The sequence below is a fragment of the Phacochoerus africanus genome, chromosome 15 (genome assembly GCF_016906955.1).
Source record: "Phacochoerus africanus isolate WHEZ1 chromosome 15, ROS_Pafr_v1, whole genome shotgun sequence".
In the NCBI taxonomy this organism is placed as follows: Eukaryota; Metazoa; Chordata; class Mammalia; order Artiodactyla; family Suidae; genus Phacochoerus; species Phacochoerus africanus.
In genome coordinates, this window is record NC_062558.1 from 54879914 (window position 1) to 54904925 (window position 25012).

General features: G+C 37.2%; 1 protein-coding gene across 1 annotated transcript in view; it reads right to left on the minus strand.

Moving 5' to 3' along the window:
• RYR2 (ryanodine receptor 2) overlaps window positions 1–25012 on the minus strand; it is a 775249-nt gene that overhangs the window by 535520 nt on the left and 214717 nt on the right. Inside the window, exon 2 of the mRNA XM_047762364.1 lies at window positions 13756–13875. Within this exon, the coding sequence (XP_047618320.1) occupies window positions 13756–13875 (120 nt within the window). The remainder of the gene's footprint in view (window positions 1–13755; window positions 13876–25012) is intronic.

Genomic DNA, 25012 nt, shown 5'->3' on the forward strand with positions numbered 1-25012 from the left:
GTTCAATTCTCTTATATTGTTAAAATATGTATTTTTGTTTAAAATGAATATAAATTATTTCATTTTTATCTATAACATATTATTTTAACTTGAAACATTTTTATGTGTGTACCACCAATGGATTTTATATATATATAAATCTGTCTCTCTATATAAATATACATAAATATATATATATAAATCCATCCATATATATTTATATGTATAAATATATATAGCTGTCCTTCACCATGTCCTATTTTACTTGTGCAACATTGAAATCTCTCTTTCTCATATCTATATCTATGTAATATCTGCATTAAAGCTATAGATACAGGTGTTCTCATCATGGCGCAGCATTAATGACTCCGACTAGGAACCATGAGGTTGTACGTTTGATCCCTGGCCTTGCTTGTTTGGTTAAGGATCTGGCATTGCCGTGGGTTGTGGTGTAGGTTGCAGAGGCAGCTCGGATCTGGTGTTGCTGTGGCTCCAGTTCAACCCTTAGCCTGGGAACCTCCATATGCAGTGAGCACAGCCACAAAAAGACAAAAAAGAAAACAGAGACAGGTATAGATCTTTTGTTTAGGACATTTTGTCTCCTTAAATAATCCCTTTAAAGTCCCACTTTTTTTGTTACTATGTGTTCTCCAAGCAGTATTAAGTATAGACAAAAATGTCTGCTTTCACCCTTTTCTCCTAGCCTTTAACTTTACTGATGTCTTTTACTTTCAGAGTATAACTATAAGGCAAACAGAAAGTTTAATGTAATTTTTAGAAATTCTCCCCATTCTTCTCCTATTTTTGGTAGTTTTATTGGCTTTACATTGTCAGAACCTAGAACCATTACATGTGATACTTTCTCCTTTAAACCATTTGTGAGTGACAGTTCTTCAGATAAACACATATTGCTTGTTCACCACCATTCCATGCCAGCCTCTGCTGGAATTGTCTCAAGTCCATTCTCCAGTAAACCCCTAAAGAAGGGCTTATGGAAAAAATACCGCTAAATTTTCCTAGGTTCATCATAACTTGTCCTTTACATGGAAAGGCGGCTTGGCTAGAATCCTTGACTCATATTTCTTTCCTTAAGTAACTTATACATTTTACTCCTTTTTCACTTGGCATAAAGCATTGTTGTTAAAAATGTCTCATGACAATGCTACTTTCTCTCCTTTAAAACTGACCTGCTCTATTTGCCTGGATTCAAAAGATATTTTTTCTATACCTTTAAACACCAATAGCTTTACCAAGATATCTGTCTTGGCCAACTAAGAAGTTGATTTTGTAGGTATTCAATCTGCAGTTTCAATGTGTATTTGAGGCAAGCATTATTTGCACTTTGCTTTTCTTCCTGGGGCCATTTATTATGAGTATATTCTCCTACACCTAACATTTGTTGCTGTCCTTTTTATTTAAAAGCACTATTTTATAACATAGGCAGATTCACAGCAAATTTGAATGGAAAGTACAGAGATTTTCCCATGTAATCTCTGCCCCTAGAAATACTAATACTCTCCTTATTTACACCCCCACCAGCTGGTACATTTGTTACAAGAAATGAACTTCACTGACATATCTAATCACCCAATGTTCACAGTTTTCACTCTGGGTACTGTACTTTCTATGGATTTTACCAAATGTATCATGGCATGTATCCATCACTAGACATCATACAAAATTTTTTCACTGCCCTAAAAATTATCTGTGCCCCATCTATTCATTACTCTACCCCAATCCCTGACAACTTCTCATCTGTTTACTGTCTTCACAGTTTTGCCTTTTCCAGAAGGTCATATCAATGGAATCCTACAGTATGCAGCCTTTTAAATTGGCTTCTTTCACTCAGTAATATGCATCTTGAGTTTCTTCCATGTCTTCTCATGGGTTGATAGATCATTTCTTTTGAATACTGAATAAAACTCCACTGTCTTTATGTACTAGAGTTTATTTATCCATTTACCTACTGAAGGACACACTGGTGGCTTCCAAGTTCTGACAATTATGCAAAAACCTGCTATAAACATACATGCGCAAGTTTTTGTGTGGACACTTAAAATTTCAAGTCCTTAGAGTTCCTGTCATGGAGCAGCAGAAAAGAATCCAACTAGGAACCATGAGGTTGTGGGTTCGATCCCTGGCCTCGCTCAGTGGTTTAAGGATCCAGCATTACCATGAGCTGTGATATAGGTCGAAGATGCCACTTTGGTCTGGCATTGCTGTGGCTGTGGCATGGGCTGGCAGCTACAGCTTGGACTGGACCCCTAGCCTGGGAAACTCCATATGCTGCAGGTGCAGCCCTCAAAAGGCAAATAAAATAAGATAAATAAAATAAAATAAAATAAAATTTGAACTCCTTTGGGTAAACACCAAAGAGCATGATGGTTGGATTGTACGGTGAGGGTATATGTAGTTTTGTAAGTAGTCTCCAAACTGTCTTCCAAAGTGGCTGAACTATTTTGCATTCCCAGCAATGATGAATAAGAATTCCTATTGCTCCACAACTTTGCCAGAATTTGCTCTTGTCAGTGTGCTCGATTTTGCTCACTCTATTGGGTACTGTGGTATCTTGTCATTTTGTGTTGTTTTTTTCTTTAATTTCATTGAAGTATATAATTTACAAGGTTGTGATAGTTTCTGCTGTACAACAAAGTGGCCCATTCATACATATACACATAACCATTCTCTCTCGGGTTCTTTTCCCAAAAAGATTACCACAGAATACTAGATAGATTTCTCTATGCTGTATAGCAGCTATCTCATTGTTTTAATTTGCACTTCCCTAATCACATATGATCGATGTGGAACAACTTTCCTTTGCCTATTTGTAATCTGTATACAGATATCCCGGGTTTTTCAAAAGTCTGCTTTACGTTACTTGGCTTTTAGGGAAGACCTACATTAGTATCTGTTTGTTAATCAAAAGAAACCAGAAGATTTTTGCTTTTATGAGAAAAGGCAAAAAGAGGATACAGCACTCAGCTTTTGTTTTGCAGCAGGCTATTACAGACCCAGCCCATGCTCTGGGCAACAAGACTGGCACTGCCTAGCCCCTTCCACAGAAACTACACTCAGCATCGCAGCCTCAGGCACCTACAGCTCTAGATTGTGTCCTTGGGCATCTCTGCTTTACCTCAGTTTAGACTGTGCATCTGCTAGCAAGTTGTGTCCTAAGGCAACTCCTTCTTTGCTTTTAGTCACTTTGCCTTATGAAAGGTTTCAGAGGAACACTCTACTTTCAGACAGCAGAGGAAACCTCTATCTCCTTTGGTGAGGTATTTATTAAGGTCTTTGTCCAATTTTTTTAAGTCAAATTGTTTCCTTACTTTTGAGTTTTAAGAGTTCTTTCTATATTTTGGAAATAGTTCTATCTCTGATGAGTCTTTTGCAAGAATTTCCTCCCAATCTGAGACTCACTTTCTCCTTCTTCTGACATCATGTTTCTCAGAGCAGACGTTTTTTAATTTTAATGAAGTCTTATTCATTCATTCTTTCATGGATCATGACTTTCCTGTTGGAACTTTAAAAATCATCAACATACTCCAGTTCACGTATCTTTCCTACTACGCCATCTCCAGGGATTTTGTAATTTTTTATTTTACATTTATGTTTGTGATCCATTTTGAGTTAACTTTTGTCATGGGTGTAAGGTCTGTGTCTAGATTCATTTATTTGCATGTGGATGCCCAGTGGTTCAAGCATCATTTGTTAAAAATACTGTCTTGGCTCCACCAGATTGCCTTTGCTCCTTTTGTAAAAGATCAGTTGACTTTACTTGTGGGACTAACTCTGGGCTCTCTATTTTATTCTATTGATGTCTTGGTCGAATCTTTCACCAGCACCACTTTGTCTTGATTACTGTAGATTTATGGCAAGTCTTCATGGTGTCAGTCCTCCAACCCTGTTCTTCTCCATCTGGTCTTGTGTTGGCTATTCTGGGTATTTTCCCTCTCCAAGTAAACTTTAGCATAAGTGTGTCAAGAACCAAAAAACAACTTGCTGAGATTTCGATAGGGGTTGCCCTGAATCTGCAGATCGAGTCAGGAAGAACTGACATTTTTACTAGTAGTCGGTCTTCCCAGCCATGAATATGAAATATCCCTCTGTTTACTTAATTTTTCTTTGATATCTTTCATAAAAGTTTTGTAGTTTTTCCTCATGCAGATCTCATAATATTTTATTAGATTTACACCTAAGTATTCCATTTCGGCATGTCAATATACATGCTATTGTGTTTTTAATTTCAAATTCTACTTGTTTATTGTTAGTATAGAGGAAGTCAATTGACTTTAGCATATTAAATTTTTATTTTACAATCTTGCAACAATTGTTTATTAGTTTTAGAAGTTTTTTGGTTGATTCTTTCATGTATTCTACATAGATGATGTCATCTATGAACAAAGATAGTTTTATTACTCCCTTCCCCATCTGTATGCTTTTCATTTCCTTTTCTTGTCTCACTACATTAGCTAGGCCATCCAGTATGATGTTGAAAAGCAGTGGTGACAGGAGATATTCTTGGCTTGTTCCTGATATTTTCGGGGAAAGCTTCAAGCTTCTCACCCTTAAGTATGTTAGCTGTGGATTTTCTGTAGAAAAGCATGAATAAGTTGAGAAAGTCCCCATCTAGTCTTAGTTTACTAAAAGTTTTTTTTTTTAATCATGAATGAGTGCTGATTTTGTCAAACACGATTTCTGCATCTATTAATATAATCATGTGATTTTTCTTTTTCTGTCTGTTGATGTAATGGGTACATTAACTGATTTTCGAGTGTTGAGAGAGCTTCTATACCTAGAGTAAATCCTATCTGATAACGGTATACAATTTTTTATGCATTGTTGTGTTGTATTTACTATTTTTTTTTCATCTTTTTAGGGTCACACTCGCAGCATATGGAGGTTCCCAGGTTAGGGGTCGAATTGGAGCTGTAGCCTCTGGCCTCTGCCACAACCACAGCAAAATGGAATCTGAGCCGCGTCTGCAACCTACACCACTGCTCATGGCAATGCCGGATCCTTAACCCACTGAGCAAGCCCCAGGGATCAAACTCGCATCCTCATGAACACTAGTCAGGTTCATTAACCCCTGAGCCATGACAGGAACTCCGCTAATATTTTCTTGAGGACTTTTATATCTGTGTCTAAAGAGATGTTGTCTGTGTGCTTTTGGTTTTTTTTTTTTTTGCAATGTCTTGATAAAAGGGTAATGTTGGTCTCATAAATGAGTTATAAGTATTCCTTCTGATTTACCATCTGAAAAGATTATGAAGAATTAGTATAGTGTCTTCCTTAAATGTTTGATAGAATTTACAAGTTAATAATCCATTGAAACTGGTGCTGTTTGTAAAGTTATTAAAGAATATATATACACATATATTTATATATTTATATTTGAATACAGTATTGTTATTATTTTCAACAATCTAAGTCCATAAAAACAAGAAAAATAAGTTTTAATTTTCACTTATTCCTTCTCTAATGCTTTTATTTTCCTGATAAAGATTAGTTTCTGACCTATATTCTTTTGCTTCTTGCTAAAGAACTTCTTTAAACATTTCTTACAAGCAATGTCTACTGGCAAAAAATTTCCTGAAGTTTTATTTCTCTGAGGGTCTTTATTTCTCCTTCACTTTCAAAGGGTACTTCTGCAAGACACAGAATTCTTGGTTGGTAGGTCCCCCCACACCCAACACTACGTATTTCACTCCAGTCTCTCCTTCCTTGCGATTGTGTTTTGAGAAGTTGGATATACTTCTTATCTTTGTTCCTCCATAGGTAAGTTTATTTTTTTCCTTTTGTTTCCCTCAGGACTTATTCTTTCATTTCCTATACCTTGAAAATTACATGCCTAGAAACAGGAAGAGTTTCCATTTATTCCTCTTGGTCTTCTCTGAACTTCCGAGGTCTGTAGATAAGTGTCCGACATTAATCTGCAGAAATTCTCAGTCTTTATTGTCTCAAATACTTCTTCTATTCCTTTCTTCATGGTGTTAGAGAACTTTTGTAGTTATCCTACAGATCTTGGATATACCATTCTGTTTTGGGTTTTTTTCCCAGTCAGTTTGCTTTTTGCTTTTCTGCTTTGCAGATTTCTGTGGAGATACTCACAAGCTCAGAAACTATTCAGTCAAGTCTCATTTACTAATAAGCTCATCAAAGGCATTCTTAATTTCCGTTACAGTGGTTTTTTGGGGTTTTATTTTATTTATTTATTTATTTATTTATTTTGTCTTTTTGCCATTTCTTGGGCCGCTCCCGCAGCATATGGAGGTTCCCAGGCTAGGGGTCGAATCGGAGCTGTAGCTGCCAGCCTACGCCAGAGCCACAGCAACGCAGGATCCGAGCTGCATCTGCAACCCACACCACAGCTCAAGGCAACGCCGGATCGTTAACCCACTGAGCAAGGGCAGGGACCGAACCCGCAACCTCATGGTTCCTAGTCTGATTCATTAACCATTGCGCCACGATGGGAACTCCCAGTGGTTTTGATCCCCGGCATTTCTTTTTCATTCTTTCTTGGAATTTCCACCCACCTCTCTGTTTACATTGCCCATCTGTTCTTGCAGGTGTCTACTTTATCCATTGGAGTCTTTAACATAATAATCATGGTTGTTTTTGAATTCCTGGTTTAAAAGTTTTAAGTCTGGTGAGCCTTTATTACCTATACATATTATCTTGTTCCTTATTATTTCTTTGACATAGAAAATTACATATACATATATAAACTGTACATAAAGGAAACTGTAAATTATTAAATTAGATTGTTCTACTTATATAGTATATATAAATTATACATGATTATTTATAAATTATACATGATTATATAAATTATACATGATTATATATAATTACATATGTATATATAACATATATATTGTATATATTTATAAACATATTTATATATATTGGAACTTATAAATATATGCTCATACATATATAAAAGAGAGAAATAAGGAGAATTATGTCTACAGGCAGTACAGCATACCAAATAAACAGATAAAAATTAATATGAGCTTTCTTGTACCCTTCAAAAAGGAAGGTGGGTGAGCATAGCTTTTGTAGCTTCATGCCCTGGTACAGCCTGTTCTGATGTTTTTATGGAGTGTTAAAAACAAGGCTTTTTGATTAGGAAATTTATTGGCTGTTCCCCTCTCCTGCTTTTACCTGGCCTTTTTCTAGCTTTTGCCCCATCCACCTTCTTCAATCTGAACTTGATTCCCGATGATTTTTCCTCAGAGCAGGGCTTCATCAGGAAAAGAGCTTTATTTGGTTAGTTTAAAAAGCCCAAAAGCCAAGACTGCTGTAGAAACATTCATCCTTATCATAGTTCCTTTGCTGCGTCCTAGTTTTAGCTGTTATTTTCACATTAACCCACCATGCTTTCTAGTGAATATTTGCCATCAGTTTTTAGAGACAACAGAAATCAGGTCACTTTCCCTGAATTTCCTCCTACAGATCCACTGATACCAGAAGTGGGAATAACTTGTAACTGGGTTTGTTTTAGATATTACACTGTCTGTGGGTTTCAGGTTTTGTCACCCTCACAGCTGTTTTTTATATAGAGATTCGAAGATTAAATACTATGCCTAATAACTTCATATTTCTCCTTAAATTTCAAATAATAACATGGTGAGTCTGAGAGTGACTAACTCCAAAAAGCAAAAGCCTAAATTTCCAATTCTAAAATACAGAAACAGAACTAAGTCATTCATATAAAAAGTGTATAGAAAATAACCATAATTATGAGTTATGAATAACTGATTAAACATACCATCCAATTTCATGTTTACCTTTTCTGAAACAAAATCTATGCTGGAATTATGAAACATTCTCTGTCAGGCAGAGATCAACCTGAATAAGTATCCAAGGAATAGGAAACAGTTTTCTGAAAAAGTAAGTCTTGCATTTGATTAAAAGATTCCGTAGCTTAAGATATTTCTGGGATCATATCCAAGAGCACATATATAATTTAGAGTGACAGACTACTCACTGCCAACAATAATTCTGCTCAAAATTTATGATAAATGCAGGAGACATCATTTTGAGGCAGAAATAAAAGGCCACCTCCCATTTTATACCTATGAACATCAAATCCAGATATACCCTGCATGAAACACATCTGTACCCAGGCTTAGAGAGTTTAAACATGAACTTAGATCTACTTTGTTGTTTTAGAAAATTTCAAAGTCTATTTTAGAAAAAACTTCCCTAAGACTACTGGTTCCCATTCCAATTTAATAATCCATTCAATTTTATGACTCACTTACTTGTGCTTTATACAAAGGAATAAGAAAATAAAAGAGCTAACCTCTGGTCTTCAGGGAATGGAGAAGCTGGTGTATGTATCTGGGAGTACTTAATTATTCAGGGAGAGAAGGTGGTATAGGTATTATACAGATTATATTGTCCAACGGACAATATAGTAATAGAGATCTAAACAAATCACTTAATAAAAACAGAAAAACAAAAGGGAACTTGGGGTGAAAAACAAAAACAAAAACAGAGGGACTGTTTGAGATAGGCTTTGAAGAACAAGCAGAACTTTACTGGGCAGAAAAGTAAGAGAAAGACATGCAAGTAAGAGAAAACAAAAGAAAACAGAGACACACAAAAATAAATAAAACTGATGTAATGGAGAATCATCAAGTAATCAGAGAAGGGGGAAGAAAAGAGTATCTATGTTGTAAGAATTTAAAAAAAAAAGAAAAAAACAGTTCAGATTGGTTTACTGGACTTCAATTATTATCTTACGCTATGCTTGACAAACAATTTCAGTATCTCATCCAAAATACAAATTTTCAAATAAGTCAAAAAAGAATAAGGGAACAACAGAGTTCCAGCTGTGGTGCAGTGGGTTAAAAATCCAACTGCAGTGGCACAGGTTGCTGTAGAGGCATGAGTTTGATACCCAGCCCACTGCAGGGGATTAAAGGATACAGCCTAGGTCACAGCTGCAGCTTAGATTCAATCCCTGGCCCAGGAACTTCCATATGATGCAGATGCAGCCACTGCAAAAAAAAAAAAAAAAAAAAAAAAAAAAAAAAAAAAAAAAGATGAAGAAGGGAGCGTGACAAGAAAGAACAAAAATGGTTAAAATGGTCAGTTCACTATGTCAGCAGCCACAACTAGATAGTCAAGTATTCCTGTGAAGCATTAACCATTTTGGTTTTTTTCCAAAAATGTTTAAGTTTTATTAAGATATAACTGACATACATCACTATGCATAGTTTTTTTTAATTGAAATACAGTTTTACAATACTAGTTTTCATGTACTAACACAGAGAGTACTACCAAGAGTGTTCCATCTATGTTCACTTCTAAGATTTTATGGTTTCAGGTGTTACAGTTAGGTCTCTAATCCATTTTGAGTTTGTTTTTGTACATGGTGTGAGGAAATGTTCTAATCTCATTATTTTACAAATCACTGTCCAGGGTTCCAAGCATTGTTTACTGAAGAGACAGTCTTTTCCCCATTGTGCATTCTTGTCTCCTTTGTCATAGATGAGTTAACCATAGGTGCCTGGGTTTATTTCTGGGCTCTTTATCCTGTTCCCTTGATCTATGTGTCTGGTTTTGTGACTGTACCATGCTGGTTTGATTACGGTAGCTTGGTAATATAATCTGAAGTCAGGGAGCTTGACACCTGTAGCTTTGGTTTTCCCAAAACTGCTTTGGCAATGTGGGGTCTTTCACGATTCCATATAAATTTTAGGATTATTTATACTATCTCTGTGAAAAATGTCATAGATATTCTGATAGAGATTTAATCAAATTTGTATAGGGCCTTCAGAAATTCAGAAATTTTATCAATATTATTTCTTCCAATCCATGAATGGGATTTTTTTCCATTTCTTTATATTATCTTCATTTTCCTTCATTGTGGTCTTATATTTTTCAGAGCATAGGTCTTTCACCTGCTTGGTTAAGTTTATTCCTAGGTATTTTATTCTTTTTATGTGATTTTTAAATGGGATTGTTTTCTTGTTTTCAGTTTTTGATAGTTCATTATTAGTGTACAGAGAAACAAAAGATTTCTGTATTTTTTTATTTTTTTAATTGTTATTTTCCCAATATGTTTTTTTTTTCTACTGTACAGCATGGTGACCCAGTTACACATTCATGTATACATTTTTTTTTCTCACATTATCATGCTCCATCATAAACGACCAGACATAGTTCCCAGTGCTACACAGCAGGATCTCATTGCTAATACATTCCAAAGCAATAGTTTGCATCTATTAACCCCAAGCTCCCAATCCACCCTACTCCCTCCCTGTCCCTCTTGCAAACCACAAGTCTAATCTCCAAGTCCATGATTTTCTTTTCTGTGGAAAGGTTCATTTGTGCCATATATTAGATTCCAGATATAAGTGATATCATATGGTATTTGTCTTTCTCCTTCTGACTTATTTCACTCAGGATGAGAGTCTCTAGTTCCATCCATGTTGCTGCAAATGGCATTATTTTGTTCTTTTTATGGCTGAGTAGTATTCCATTGTGTATATATACCACATCTTCCTAATCCAATCATCTGTCCATGGACATTTGGGTTGTTCCATGAATTGGCTATTATGAATAGTGCTGCAAGGAACATGCGGGTGCATGTGTCTTTTTTAAAGAAAGTTTTGTCTGGATATATGCACAAGATTGGGATTGCTGGGTCATATGTTAGTTCTATGTATAGATTTCTAAGGTACCTCCATACTGTACTCATAGTGGTTGTACCAGCTTACAATCTCGCCAACAGTGCAGGAGGGGTCACTTTTCTCCACACCCCCTCCAGGATTTGTTATTTGTGGACTTATTGATGATGGCCATTCTGACTGGTGTGAGGTGGTATCTCATGGCAGTTTTGATTTGCACTTCTCTGATAATCAATAATGTTGAGCATTTTTTCATGTGCTTGTTGGCCATCTGTATATCTTCCTTGGAGAAATGTCTATTCAGGTCTTTTGCCTATCTTTCAAATGGGTTGTTAGCTCTTTTGCTGTTGAGTTGTATAAATTGCTTGTACATTTTAGAGATTAAGCCCTTGTCAGTTGCATCATTTGAAACTATTTTCTCCCATTCTGTAAGTTGTCTTTTTGTTTTCTTTTTGGATTTCTATATATTTTTTAATCTTATATCCTCAATTTTAATGAATTCATTTATTCTGATAGTTTTTGCGTGGACATTTAAGGGTTTTCTACACAGAGTACCATGCCATCTGCAAATAATGATAGTTTTACTTCTTCCCTTCAAATCTGAATGCCTTTTAGTAATTTTTCCTGTCTGATTACTGTGGTTTGAATGTCTATTACTATATTAAATAGAACTGTTAGGAGTGGACATCCTTGTCTTTTCCTGATATTGGAGGAAAGGCATTCAATTTTTGACCACTAAGCAGGATGTTAGCTGTGGGTTTGTCATAGATGGCTTTTATTATGCTAAGATAAGTTCCCTCTATACCAACTTTGATGAGAGTTTTTATCATGGAAGCTGAACTTTATCAAATGCTTTTTCTTCAGCTGTTGAGAAGATCATGTGATTTTTAGCCTTCCTTTTGTTAATATGATATATTGCATTGATTGATTTATGAATAATGAACCATTCTTGCATCCCTGGAATAAATCACATTTGGTCATGGTATATGATCCTTTTTATATATTTCTATATTCAGTTTTCTAGTAATTTATTTAAGATTTTGACCTCTATATTCATCAAAGGTATTTGCCTATAATTTTTTTTCTTGTAGCATCTTTTATCAGCTTTGGTATCAGAGTAATAGTGGTCAAACAGAATTAATTTAGGAGTGTTCTGTCCTATCCAGTTTTTGGAATAGTTTGAGAAGGACAGGTATTAGCTGCTCTTAATGTCTTTGATAGTTCCCTGGTGAAACTATTTTGTCCTGGACTTTTGTTTGATGGGAGGTTTTTTATTACAAATTAATTTTCACTAGTAGTGTTTGGTACATTCAGGTTGCACGCCTACTGTTGATTCAGTCTGTAACATTTGCATATTTCTAGATTATTGTTCATTTCTTCTAACTTGTTCAATTTGATAGTAAATAACCATTCATAGTATTCTTTTATGATTTTCTCTATGTCTATAATATTGTTTGTTAATTATTCCCTTTCATTTCTTATTTCATTTATTTGAATCCACTGCCTCTTTTTTGATAACCTTGTCTAAAACCTTATCAATTTTATTATCTTTTCCAAAAATCACTCATGATTTCAATGATCTTTTCTACTGTTTTTTTTTTTGTCTATTTCATTTATTTGCTCTCTGATCTTTATTATTTCCTTTCTTCTTCTGATTTGGGGCTTTATTCTTCTTTTTCTAACTACTTTAGGGAGTACATTAGGTTGTTTATTTGAGGCGTATCTTATTTACTTAAATATCATTATAAACTTTCCTCTTAGAACTGTTTTCGCTGCAAACCATAGATGTTTAGAAAGTTGTCTTTCCACAACTGATGCTTCACCTGGGTAAGTGCCAGTAATAGCTGCCCTCGCCTTGCTCAGACACTGCTTCGTGTCCAAGCCTTCTTCATCCTTGCAGTTGATCTCTCCCTTCAGCCACCCCCACCCTGGTATGGAGCTGTGCTGCAAGGCAGGTAGGCCCTCGTGGACTTGCAGCTTGTATCAGGGCACAGGCTGTGATGGTCTGGCCACCTTCACAGATTGGGACTACTTCTGATGTACCACCTGCATTAAGCATGAAAAGCCATTGCCAACACTGATGTTTCAATCACATGAAATGTTTGGTCTTGTACCTTCCCCCTACTAGCCCTCCAAGTCCTCAAGTATACAGTGAATGTAACAGTGATAATACATACTTCTACTGTGACAATTAAATGAGATCATACATATCAAAGGACTCTGTAAAACTAAAAGGTACCATGCAAAAGATTATTGACTATTTTCCTGTTAATTTTCTATCCCCACAGACATCTCCACATCCTCTCTTTCCTTGCTTCTATGCTAAATCTAATCTCTCCACACATGCTCTAAATCCTCCATGTATATTCCCAATCCACCCACGTTTCCCCACCACCACTGCTTCTCATGTGAACACCCAGCAGTCACCCTGCAGTTACCATCCACCTGTTCTCCCTGCTTCTACATCCTCTGATCCAGAGAAGAATCAAAACAATCTTTTAAAGACTAAATCAAAGTGCATCACTCACCTGACTTATTGGCCTCCCTTTCGCCTAGGGAAAAACCTCAACCACTAATCAAGGCCCGGCCCTTCACCTTCCCTCACTAGCGCCCCCATTCACAGTGCTCGAGCCTACTGGTTCTTCCTTAAACTCACTGAAGGCCCTTTCCTAATAAACCCTTGCATTGCTTGGGTCCTCTTTCTGGAATGGTCAAGAACTTAGTCCTGTTGCCTCACTTCATGCTGCTCAAATGTCTCTGTCTCAAAAAGGCCTTCCCTCAAAGTCCTTTGTGAAAGAGTGAGTTTGTCCTGCACCATTCTCCACCCTGTTACTCTGCTTTTCTTCTCAGCCCTCTTCAGCTATGAAATTACAGCGCTTATTTACATACTTACTTTTCCACTAGGATGTAAACATTACAGGGGCAAGGACTTTGTCCAGTCCTGTCAACAATCGCACCTGAGTATTGGCAAAGAGCAGGGACTCAGCTGAAAATTTTCTTAATGAATAGTGAATTTTTTTTCCTATTTCCTAGTTTTCATGTTCCATAGAAAATTAGCAGGGTGCCTGTGAATAACTTCACTGCCACTGGTAAAACCTGAATATTTGAATAGCCTGAAAACGCTTTATCCCACCTTGGAATTCGAAGTGGACTCCAAGAAGCAGAGTCTGTTGCCAAATCCTTCTGCTGCCAAACATAGTTTTTGTTGTTCTTTCTGGATGGTTGCGGTACACTGCAGTACCACTTCATCATCCTGAAAGAGAAAAAGAGAGAGAAAAGTGAGATTTAGCATGACCTGGACAGTCTAAATCAGACCTAGAAGACTGTTTTTTTAGTGCATTTTAAAATCAGGGAAAAAAGAATGTAAGAACAAGTGATCCCCTCCAAAGCCAGAGAATCAATTCCTGGGGTCCTTTTATTTGGGGGGGGGGAAGACAACTGGGTAGGTGGAATAGGGGAAAGTTACTGCCACACAAGGCAATCACCAGTTTTTTCACTACCATTACTGATCCCCAGAGGCGACTGCATGGAAAATGGTAAAATAAAAGATTTTATACATTATTTTAATCATCAAAATTACCAAGAAATGCTCTGTCATATTCCTAGGACATTAAGTATCATCAAGAATAGAATAGATTCTACTAGCAGATAACACACACACCATCACACCATCCCAAAACTGACACAGAAAATCGGGTCAATAACAGAACTTATGGGTTCAAGTCAACCCAGAAATTCATTGTAGTTCAACCACACACTGGTGACTTGATCATCTTGAAAACAATTTTAGATTGTTTAAAAATGGACAGAGAGGTGATCTGTTAGTTCCATCCTCTGAAATCCAATACTTGATTTCCAATCAATTCATTAAGCAAGATTACAGGAAAACTACACAAAGGAAAAATGGTGCAAGAGTTGACTCAGTACAGACAGCAAAGGCACAGCAAGAAGCAAGGGCTTCAGAACTAGCAATAGCTGGGTGCCTACCCCAGCTCTGCCACCAACAGACTGACAAAGGAACTGAGACCAAAGAAATCACACAGTGACTGACATACAAAAGGTGCCATATCAACAATAAATGGAAGATATCATTATTTTCTTAACAAAGCATCTCACTTTCACAGGTTCTAAGTGGCAAATGCCTAAAAAGTCCAACCATTTATATTTTGACATTTCAACCTCAAAGAAACAGAACACTTAACAGAGTAGTTAAAAAACAACAACCAAATATACTCTTTGACCCTCTTGATTAACATCAGAGTGAAGAGGTGTATAAGTATATCCTAGAAGGCCCTCATCATGGTACAACTGTAGGGTGGAGGTGATGAGATGTAATAAATATTTAAAAGCAAAAACAAACCTTTGGGGTTCATCTGAAGAATACACTACATCAATCAAAAAAGTGCAGCTCTAATTTAAAAATGCTTATCACACTATGTATTTGCTTTTTTTCCTAAGTGACAGCAGCAATAAATACCTAATAGGTAGTTCATAGCACCAGTCACAGCCAAGTCCAATTTCTTAATAATTACCTTCCAACTATCCCCCCAGGTGCTCATTAATTTCCAGGGAGTATTCAATTGTTACATTTTTTAAGTCAACTGCTTAAAAAAAATAACATTATTTTCACATAATGAGTACATCTGAATATTAATTCATGTTCAGAATGGCTATAATAAAAAATAATGAAGCATCTTTGTAGCTTGTATAACTTGCAAGATCAAAGGTAATTGTGTTTTCTAAGTAGGTAATAACAAAAAACTGACTTGCACTGATGTGCTCGATGTCTGATCAAATGCTACAGCCTTTTACTATCACTGCTCACTTACGCTATGGAGCTAACTCTGGTAGGTTAACTACACTCTTGGGTATGGCAGGCTCTTCTGGATACTGGAGACTATCTAAATACCAGTTAATAAATAATGATTCTAATGTACTAATTAAAGACATTTTAGGAACAAGAATAAGAGAAAACAGCAGGGTACAGGGCAGGGTATTACCCAGTAAGACCCCCGGGAAGAGGAGGCCCACTATATATATATATACTATCTATACATAGTATTTGAACCATGGTACTATTTTGCATAGTATTTGCTCTATGGTACTATATATATATAATACTATACACAAATACCATATATATATATATATATATATATATATATATATATATATAGTATTTGTACTAGGGTATTATATACATACATACATATATATATATATAGAAAATACTATACACAAGTACTATATATATATAGTATTTGTACTAGGGTATTATATACATACATACATACATACATATAGTGTCTGTACATATATATATATATATATAGTGTTTTATATATACATAGTATTAGAACCGCGTGTGTGTATATATATATACTATATATCTATACTGTATATATAGTATTTGTTCTATGGTACTATATATATATATATATATATATATATATATATATGTCATTTATAGTACCATAGTACAAATATACATAGTATTTGCCAGTCCTGGTATTAATTTATTGAATCCTTACAATATCCCTGGAATATACAGACTATCCACACACATATAGATGAAGAAAATGAAGCCCAAAGCACCTTGATCCTCACAGAGGGCTGATCAAACTTATTTCCAGAAACTGATCATTAAACCTAATTTATGTGAATGTAAAGGCCCTCAGCCCCACACTGCTTCCAGAGGTTCCAATGATTGTTACTATACTTGTTATCTAGATAAATACTTCTTCATCTTTAACATGCATCCTCTCTCTTGTAGGTCTTCATAAAATGCAAGGTCTCAGGTGTATTCTGCATTTCTTTTTTTTTTTTTTGACTTATAGTTGATTACAATGGTGTGTTAGTTTCAAGTGACTGAGATACATATATGCATATACACATTACATATAAATTCCTTTTCAGATTTTTTTTTTTTTTGGCCTTGGTACACAGCAGACTGATGTGGGAACTTTAGTTCCCAGACAAGGGAATGAACCCAGGCCACCAGGGCCCACTCCTTTTTCAGTTTCTTTTTTTCCATTGTAGGTTGTTATAAGATATTGAATGTAGTTTCCTGTGCTATACAATAGATCCTTGTTGGTTACCTGTTTTTACACAGTGGTGTGTATACATTTATTCCAAACTTCTAATTTATCCCTCTCCCCTCCTTTCCCCTTTGGTAACCATAGGTTTGTTTTCTATGTCTGTGAGTCTATCTCTTTTTTGAAAATAAGTTCATTTGTATCATTTCTTAAGTTTCCACATGTAAGAGATATCACATATTTGCCTTTCTCTGTCTGACTTACTTCACTTAGTACAATAATCTCCATGTTCATCCACATCGCTGCAAAGATTCTGCATTTCTAATAAGCGTTCAAGTATGAGGGGGGTCCAGAATGGGCCCAGAAAGGATACAGATCCCAGAAAAGATGTGAAAAATCTTTTTATAAGAGTTCGGAGGCAATCAATAACAGCTGAATATTAAAGTAAGTCTGTGTACCTTGGACACAACCAGAAATGAGAGCACATGTAGAGTTGCTCATTGATATGTGGTACAAACCAACCATATAAGGGAAAGAAACAAACAAAAAAATGTAGTGAACTACTCTATTAAAGTAATAAAACTAACTCACTTTGCAGTTTCCCTCCAATCTAGTGTCTCGACATTGTGTGATGGAGCACTTGGCCATGAAGCCACACTGAGTTCAGGGAGCTCTGCCACCACCACCACCAAGTGAGGCTGTGACTACAACATTCAATCATGATCCAACTTTGACTGATGGTACCCAGACTGACATACTTATTAGACTAGTCCCGGTTTATCTGGAAGCTATTTTTATCTGACATTCCAGTAGGCAAAGAGGTCCTTTTTGACACTAGGTAAAATATACTGAGCACTGATGGACCAAACACCAAGTCACAAACACCTGCCAGTTCCCTTTAATTAACCCATCCTTCATCTCAAAGCACAGTTTTTCTCCAGAACCACTGTGGTTTTACAGCTTACTGACTATGCATTTGCAAAATTTTGCAAAGTAGCTTTGCTGTTTTATTTATATATATATAAATATATATGTATATATATATATATATATATATATATATATATCTCCACATCCATGGCATATGGGAATTTCTGAGCCAGGGGCTGAATCCGAGCTGCAGCTGTGACCTACACCACAGCTGTAGTAATGCCAGATCCTTTAACTCACAGTGCTGGACCAGTGATAGAATCTATGTCTCTGCAGTGAACCTATCTGCTGAGTTAGATTCTTAACCCACTGTACCACAGTGGGAATTCCAAGTAGATTTATTTTTAATTATTATAACTCATGTGCGCTAAATCTGGTTACTGTCAACACAAACACACATGTGTAAGATACTGCTAAACATACACACACACACATGTACACACTCGCACACACACATACACACTCACACACACACAAAACCTATTTTACAATTCAAAAAGAAAAACTAAACACTGGCTTATACTGATGAAATCCACGGAGTTAAATAACACTGCCCAAGTAGCATAACAATAAGAATATACTGGGAATTCCCATTGAAGCTCAGTGGTTATAAACCCAGCTAGTATCCATGAGGATGCGGGTTTGATTCCTGGACTCGCTCAGCGGGTTAAGGATCCAGCATGGCCATGAGCTGTGGTATATATTGCAGACACAGCTCAGATCTGGTGTTGCTTTGGCTATGGTATAGGCCTGCAGCTGCAGCTCTGATTCAACACCTACCCTGTGAATATGCCACAGGTGTGGCCCTAAAAAGGAAAAAAATACATAAAAAATAAAAATAAGAATATATTAAAATATGTCTTTTGAGGGTTATAAAGCTTCTTCTGAATTAGTCACTGCTACCCAGGCCCTCAGATCCAGATACCTAACTCTGATTTCTTGCCTTCATATATTGGTCACATGTGCCACTGATGTGGCTTAGCCCTTAAAAACTAAAATCACCCTTAAATACTCACCACCTTTTAGTATACTTTTTGAGTTCCTATGTCTTATGCCTAATACCTAGAACAAAAACTTTTAATTCATAAGAAATCACATTCCATAACCAAAATGCTACCAAAATGAATGGTGTTTATGTTGCTAGTTCAATTTTTTAAATTTCAAATTCTGTTCATTAAATAACCATGAATGACTAGCATGATAAAAAGCTACTAACATCTTGCCATTTCTGGAAACACCCGAAACTATATCTACCCCTACTGTATAAAACGAATTTGAAGAAACCAAGTTCTTAACCTTTATAAATTCTGAACAAAATAAATTACAAGAAAACTTTTAGAAGGAACTTCATCAACAATTCGATAAATGACAGTGCTTAAGTAAGAGTGATACCCAGCTTACAGTCACCAAGTCCTATGAAGTCTACTCCATCAATGTGTCTTTCAAATCCATCAGTTTCTCACCACCCTAGCTACCATCATCTCTTGTTTAGACATCTTCAAAATCCATGGAATAGTTTCTTGTTTAGACCCTGCAAACCCCCTCCACTCTTGAGGACACATATTCAGCTGCACTTTACTGTTCACTGGCTTAAATCCTTTTACTACATGGTCTATACCAGCCTATCGTCTCCTCCAACCAACCCTCTTCCACTCCTATGCTGCCAAAGGACATCTGCACATACCACTAATCCCATTCTCCATTCTCTAGATAAGACACAAACATCTTTCAAATCTCAGTTCAAGCATCTTCAGATGGAGGTCCTCCGTGACCCACCAGGCTATGCAATTCCTCTCTTTTGTGTTCCTATAGTAATATTTTCCTTCCCTCACTTTCCCTAGCTGTCACTATATATTCATTTATGTAATTATGAGAGTACAGTGTCTAATCATGTACCTGGCAAATATAACACACACAATAAATGATTATCATAATCCACTTTGTGATTACTCAGAAACACGTGCTGCCATGCTGACAGAGGAGTTGCTAGTTAGGACTGTCAAGATGAGATCCTATTTAATCTCTAATTAAAGTGAGTATTGTATGATCCTGATAAGTAATTTCACAGTTACATGCACCAAGAAATAGGGCAATACTGGAGGAAAAAATCACAGATTCTATTAATCCATGAAAAAATTGTAACGCACTGTAAGTATCCATAGCATCGATATAAAACTCAATTGGATCACCGGACAAAAAGTGATCTAGTCCTTCATTCTGTCCCTATTTCCACATAAACATAAGAAATCTTGGATTACAATTCTTTTCATATACAATGTAAGCTACTTAGCCCACCACTCTCTTGAAAAGTCAAAAAATGCTCTTAATAACTCGGGTCATTAAAAAGTCCCTCACATCACACCAGGTACTTTCCTTAGATTCCTATCCAGCTTGTCTTTCAAAATGTTTATTCAGGTTTGGACGTTTTGTAACTGGTTCTCTCCTTCAGTTACAATATTGATACCTTTCCTACAAGTTAGCTCCAACAAGCTTCACCATCTGCATTGTACCCACTGCTGTCTGTCAAGCAGGTCAAATTAAATCTCAGGAAAACCAGGTGTCTAATGAAAACCCAAGAGACTCAGATCACCATCCAATTTAGACCACCACACAGAGTAAATGCGCCATAGGTATATGCTGGCTTGACTTCCTTTGTTAAATGCTCCCGTATTTTTCATGTGACCTTAAGCTCTTTAGCATAGAGATCAATTATTTATAAGGGGAAAGCCAGCACTACAATAATGCATTCCAGGCAATTTTGTGATAAGTAAATAAGGCATCATTTCTATACCAAAAGCTGCCAAGTCTTCTGGAATAGTACAAGATGGAAAATAATTATCACATAACAGCATCAACAGCTTCTTTCAAACATTGATTTATCACTTAAAAGATTTTCTGAGGACATAATATATGCTAGGGAATGTTCTAAGCTCTTGAGACAATTTACTAAATAATCAAAGATCCCTGAATTTATTAGGCTTACATTCTGGAAGGGAAGAGAGAGGCAAAAAAAAAAAAAAAACCCAATAAATTTGCAAATTATGTTAAAGGGGAAAGTATGTTTTTTAAAAATGAAATGGGATTAGGAGATCACAGTGCTGCTGTGGTAAGGGAGGCTGAAATTATGAACAGAACTGTCAGGCTTCAAAGAGGCCAAGACTTGAAGCAGGAAGGGGAATTAGCTGTGTGAGTATATGCAGAATGAGCGTTCCAGCCGAAGGCCAGTGAAAGCCTGGCAGGGAGAAGAGTCCTTGGCATGTTCAAGAAACAGAGAGGATGTCACTGCAGCTAGAGTCAAGTCAGCCAGGCAGAGGATGGTGAGACATGAGGTCAGAGATAACGGAGCCAGATCAAGAAAGGCCCTGAGCTCAGTGTCAGACCTTTGGCTTTTATGGAGGGACTGGGGAGCCTGTGCCATGAACTAATCACAGCTGCAGGGAGGCAAGGAAGAAGTGGGGTGACCTAGTGGGAATCAGTGCAACCATTCAGGGGATGTGATGATAACTGAGACCAGAGCATTAACAGTGGAGCTGGAGAGAAATGGTCCAGTCTGGATACACTGTGCTTTGATTGAGGGCCTCCTACATTTCAGGAATTGTGATAAATGGTCCAAGTTTATCTCATTTATTCCATTACCACGTCTAACTCTTCTGGCATATGGCCAAAGTCTTAACTATACTATTTTGTTTTCTTATAGCAAAGATGGATTTCTCAGAGCAAGTGAGCTGAGGCAATTCAAAGCAAAGCAGCCCATATTTGTGGCCTCACACTGAGTCTGTATTTACTCATTTAAAAAATAAGGCAGTCCTCAGTCTACACATTAGCACAGGACCATAAATATGACCATGCAACCATATGATCCAACTATCCCACTTCTGGGCATATATCTGGACAAAACATTGATTCAAAAAGATACATGCCCCCTATGTTCATAGAAGCATTACTCACAATAGTCAAGGCATAGAAACAACCTAAATGTCCATCAACAGATGAATGGATTAAGATGTGGTACATATAGATAATGGAATACTACTCAGCCACAAAAAGGACAAAATAATGCCATTTGCAACAACATGGATGCAACAAGAGATTCTCTTAGTAAGTGAAGTAAGTCAGAAAGAGAAAGACAAATACCACATGGCATCACATATGTGGAATGTAAAATGTGTCTTAAATGATCCTACCTACAAAACAAAAACAGATCACAGACATGGAGAGTAGACTTGTGGTTGCCAGCGGAGTGGGGCAGAGGGAGTGGGATGGACAGGGAATGTGGGGACGGTAAATGCAAACTATTACATTTAGAATGGATAAGCAATGAGGTCCTACTGTAAAGCACAGGGAACTATGCCCAATCGCATGGTTGGGTCACTATGCTGTACAGCAGAAATTGACACAATACTGGAAATCAACTATACTCTAATAAAAAAAAAAAACAGGCAAATAAGCAACTTTGGGGAAAATTGTATATGAATTATTCCTTGACCTTTAAAATTTCTTGTCTGAACATTAAAAACTCTCTCTACTATCAGGTGTAAAATGAAAAGAGTGAAACTAATATTTGTTTAGTATGCTATCATTATACTAGAAACATTGATAATTCAAGTGTTTATTTCTTTGTAAAACACTTATTAAGAGGAGTTCCCTGGTGTTCTAACAGGTAATGACTCAGCATTGTCAATGCTGTGGCTAGGGTTCAATCCCTGGCCCTGGAACTTCTATAAGCCATGAGTGCAACTAAAAATTAACAAACAAACAAAAAACACACTTACTAAGAGCAGTTTGAACAGCACATGCCTTATCCTTCTCATTTTAACTTTCCCATAGAATGAGCATATCGTCAAATGCCTTGGTGAATGGTCATATCCCTACATGTGGACCATTCTCTAATTCTCTAGCATTTTCAATGTCATGGAATGCCTCTAAGAGTTCTTCAATGTGAATTTTCTGCCACTTTCACTTCCTCTGGGACTTTTTTCTTTTTTTTTCTTTTTTTTTTTTTTAGGGCTGCACCTGCAACATGTGTAGGTTCCTAGGCTAGGGGTCCAATCGGAGCTAAGTCATGGGCCTACACCACAGCCACGCCAGATCCAAGCCATGTCTATGACCAGCACCACAGCTCATGGCAACATCGGATCCGTAACCCACTGAGCGAGACCAGGGATCGAACCCTCATGATTCCTAGTCAGATTCGTTTCTGCTGCACCACAATGGGAACTCCATTCTGGGACTTCTTCATCCTTTTGTCACAACCGTTTGCTTCATTCATGTCAATAAGCTCACCTCCACTCCATTCTCTGGCTGCCCATCGCTCCTTTCTCAAGCAGCCACAGGTTCACACTCCCATACTCAGACACTGCTTCTACAACTCCATTTATGTTCAACTGGCATTTCATTTCCAGCATCACTACTCTTCATTTTCTTACTGCACCTCCATCTTTGTTAGCCAATTCCCATGTATCCATTTGCATAAAATGCCCCAGGCCTTCATCAAGGAAGTAACACCACACATTCGCTGTCTGTGTGTGTGACAAAGGACAGATGTGCAGTGACCAATCACCACAGACTTTGAAAGAAGTGAAGAGATTGGTCATTGATCATAGTGTTATCTGGTATTTGATAGGGATTCACAGACTGAAGAACCAGCAGCAAAGTTTGCACTTTATGCAATAGTTCACAGTTAATAAATCATGGTACATTCCACTGGAAAAAATATGTGAGATCACAGTAAAGTCTTTTTTACTCATAATACAGCTATAGAAGTTGCTCTGTGCTGATGACTATTAAGCATGGAAGAATTTATGGGCTCTGAGGACAGCATCAGCCACATGCCTGAGTAGTGTCAGCTGAAGGGGAGCCCGAGAGAAACACCCAAATATCAGAAATGATCAAGACATCAGACCGCTCACTTAACTTCCCAGAGTCATAAGAGGCAGCTATGCAAACATCAGGGAGAAGGCAGAATGCTTCCTCTGACTATGTAAACAGTGTATCCACGTCTTTCTAGTCCTTGTTTAGTAGAAAAGATCACACCTCTCAGAAAGAAGAAATTTACCTCTTTCATCTTTAGTACACTAAATCAGGAACTCCATCAGCATGGAGTAAATTTACTGTACCAATAAGCCCTAAATAAAGCCTTTGGGTTCCCCAACAATTTTACAGTCACCAACCACCTGACCAAAGTCAGATTCTTCTGGTCCCCTCACAGGCAGGCAGCACTGAGATTTTAGCTGCCAGCTAAGACTTAACACCAATAAAAGCTGGAAACTTCTCCAGAGCCTTTATTCTTCTTTTTCTCCTTCTTCTTTTCAATTTTTATTTTTAGGGCTGCACAGGCAGGCTAGGGATTAAATTGAAGCTGCAGCTGCCAGCCACAGCCACACCAAATCCGAGCTGCATCTGCTACCTACACCACAGCTCATGGCAATACCAGATCCTTAACCCACTAAGCGAGGCCAGAGATCCAACCTACATCCTCATGGATGCTACTTGGGTTCATAACCTGCTGAGCTACAGTGGCAAGTCCACCAGAGCCTTTCTTAAATGTCACAGAAAAAAACAGAAACATAAAACAAGAATAAAGCCTTATTCTTATGAGGAGCCAGAAATAATGATATTTCATACGTGTATACTCTCCTTACAACTTAGCATGCCCAAAACGTAAATCTTTCTTTAATTCCCCCCATTGTTGCCACCCCCATAGTTCCTTATCTCCGTAAGTAGCCAAAGTAATTAAAATCAGATGCGTGGGCACCATCTTTGGTATTTCTATCTACTAACTGTATTCCTTTTACCTGCCCTCCAACATGCCAGGCCTCGTGTAACTCACCTTCTCATGGTCCACCAGTCCCCACATGATCTATTTCCTCCTACCTCTGCTATAGTCTCTCGCATCTTTCTCCATTTTGCTTGTTACAATCCAGATATTGATGTGACTTTGGGGTTCCTCAAATGCAGAAAGCCCTTTTCCGTCTTGAGTCCTTTGCTTGTTTTCCCTTTGCCAGAAATGTTCTTCCATGGGACCTTTGCAAAGCCTTCTCCTTCCCATTCTTGAGGTCTTACCTTATGGTCTTTTTCTCTCCTTATCCCCATCCCAGCCTCACTCTTGTTCCTTTATAACATGGACCACACCCTCTAACGGCTTTATTTAACTATCCTTTTCTCCAAGTATGTACATTCCATGAAGACTTTTTTTTTTGTCTTTTTGCCATTTCTTGGGCCACTCCTGTGGCATATGGAGGGTCCCAGGCTAGGGGTCTAATTGGAGCTATAGCTGCCTACACCACAGCCACAGCAATGCCGGATCCGTGCTGCGTCTGCGACCTACACCACAGCTCACAGCAACACTGGATCCTTAACCCACTGAGCAAGGTCAGGGATCGAACCTACAACCTCACGATTCCTAGTCAGATTCTTTAACCACTG